The sequence below is a fragment of the Phyllobates terribilis genome, unplaced genomic scaffold, assembly GCF_046119375.1.
Source record: "Phyllobates terribilis strain yellow unplaced genomic scaffold, ASM4611937v1 Scaffold_7__3_contigs__length_470593459, whole genome shotgun sequence".
NCBI lineage: Eukaryota > Metazoa > Chordata > Amphibia > Anura > Dendrobatidae > Phyllobates > Phyllobates terribilis.
This window is the reverse complement of record NW_027362767.1, coordinates 140914218-140915646: the sequence shown is the minus strand read 5'-3', so window position 1 is coordinate 140915646 and position 1429 is coordinate 140914218. Positions and strand designations below refer to the sequence as shown.

General features: G+C 52.5%; 1 protein-coding gene across 1 annotated transcript in view; it reads right to left on the bottom strand.

The window, feature by feature from the left end:
• The window catches only part of LOC141155398 (Fc receptor-like protein 3), a 99812-nt gene extending 99805 nt beyond the window's left edge, over window positions 1-7 (bottom strand). The window contains exon 1 of the mRNA XM_073642266.1: window positions 4-7. Coding sequence (XP_073498367.1) covers window positions 4-7 — 4 coding nt within the window. The remainder of the gene's footprint in view (window positions 1-3) is intronic.
• Between the last annotated feature and the right edge of the window lie 1422 nt (window positions 8-1429).

Below are 1429 nucleotides of genomic sequence, written 5' to 3'. Positions count from 1 at the left end.
TACCCATTGTCCGCTGCTGAGACCCGGTCGATGTCCGAATATATTGAGGAGAATTTGGCCAGGGGATTCATCCGGAAATCTACCTCCCCGGCGGGAGCAGGCTTCTTTTTCGTAAAAAAGAAGGACGGCTCTCTCCGTCCCTGTATAGACTATAGAGGCCTTAACCAGATCACGGTGAAGAATAAGTACCCCCTTCCGCTCATTCCAGAATTACTTGATCGTCTGAGGGGGGCTAGAATCTTCACCAAACTGGACCTCCGTGGGGCGTACAACCTGGTCCGTATCCGTCAAGGGGATGAATGGAAGACTGCATTCAACACCCGGGAAGGCCACTATGAATATCTGGTAATGCCCTTTGGTCTCTGTAACGCTCCTGCCGTCTTTCAAGAGTTGGTCAATGACATCTTCCGGGACCTTCTCTACTCCTGCATAGTGGTGTACCTGGACGACATCTTGGTCTTCTCTCCGGATCTCCAGACTCACCGGAGGGATGTTCGTCAGGTCCTGCTCAGGCTCAGGCAGAATCACCTCTTCGCTAAATATGAGAAGTGCCTCTTTGAGCAGACCTCGCTTCCGTTTTTGGGCTACATTATTTCTCAGACCGGCCTACGAATGGATCCAGAGAAACTGTCTGCCATCGAGAAATGGCCCCGACCGGAGGGGTTAAAGGCCATTCAGCGGTTCCTGGGCTTCGCCAACTACTACCGCCTCTTCATACCGCACTTCTCTTCCCGGACTGCCCCAATTTCCGCGCTCACCCGTAAGGGCACTAATCCCAGAGAGTGGCCGCCCGAAGCAAAGGAGGCCTTTCTTTCCTTAAAACAGGCCTTCTCTTCCGCCCCGGTGCTGCATCGCCCAGATGGCAACAAGCAGTTCTTCCTGGAGGTTGACGCCTCCTCCTCTGGAGCCGGAGCGGTACTTACCCAAAAATCATCTTCCGGGAGAATGGTAACTTGTGGCTTCTTCTCTAAACTCTTCTCCTCTTCTGAGCGCAACTATTCCATAGGAGATCGAGAGTTATTGGCCATCAAGCTGGCATTGGAGGAGTGGCGTTACCTGCTCGAAGGGGCTCTTCACCCGGTAATAATTTACACTGACCACAAGAACTTGGCTTACTTCCAGCATGCCCAGAGACTTAACCCGCGCCAAGCTCGGTGGTCCTTGTTTTTTGCTCTCTTTGATTTTATTCTTCATTTTCGCCCGGCTGACAAAAACATCAAGGCGGACGCCTTGTCCAGATCCTTTCTGGTGTCTGATCTCGAGGAGGAACCGAAACACATCATCGATCCCGCCAGAGTAATGCAGGTGGCTCCCGTGAGTCTAAATCGTCTCCCTCCCGGTAAGACGTTCGTATCAGTACCTGATCGGGAGAAGATCCTACACTGGGGTCACTCGTCTAAACTAGCTGGCCACGCCGGTCAGAAAAAGA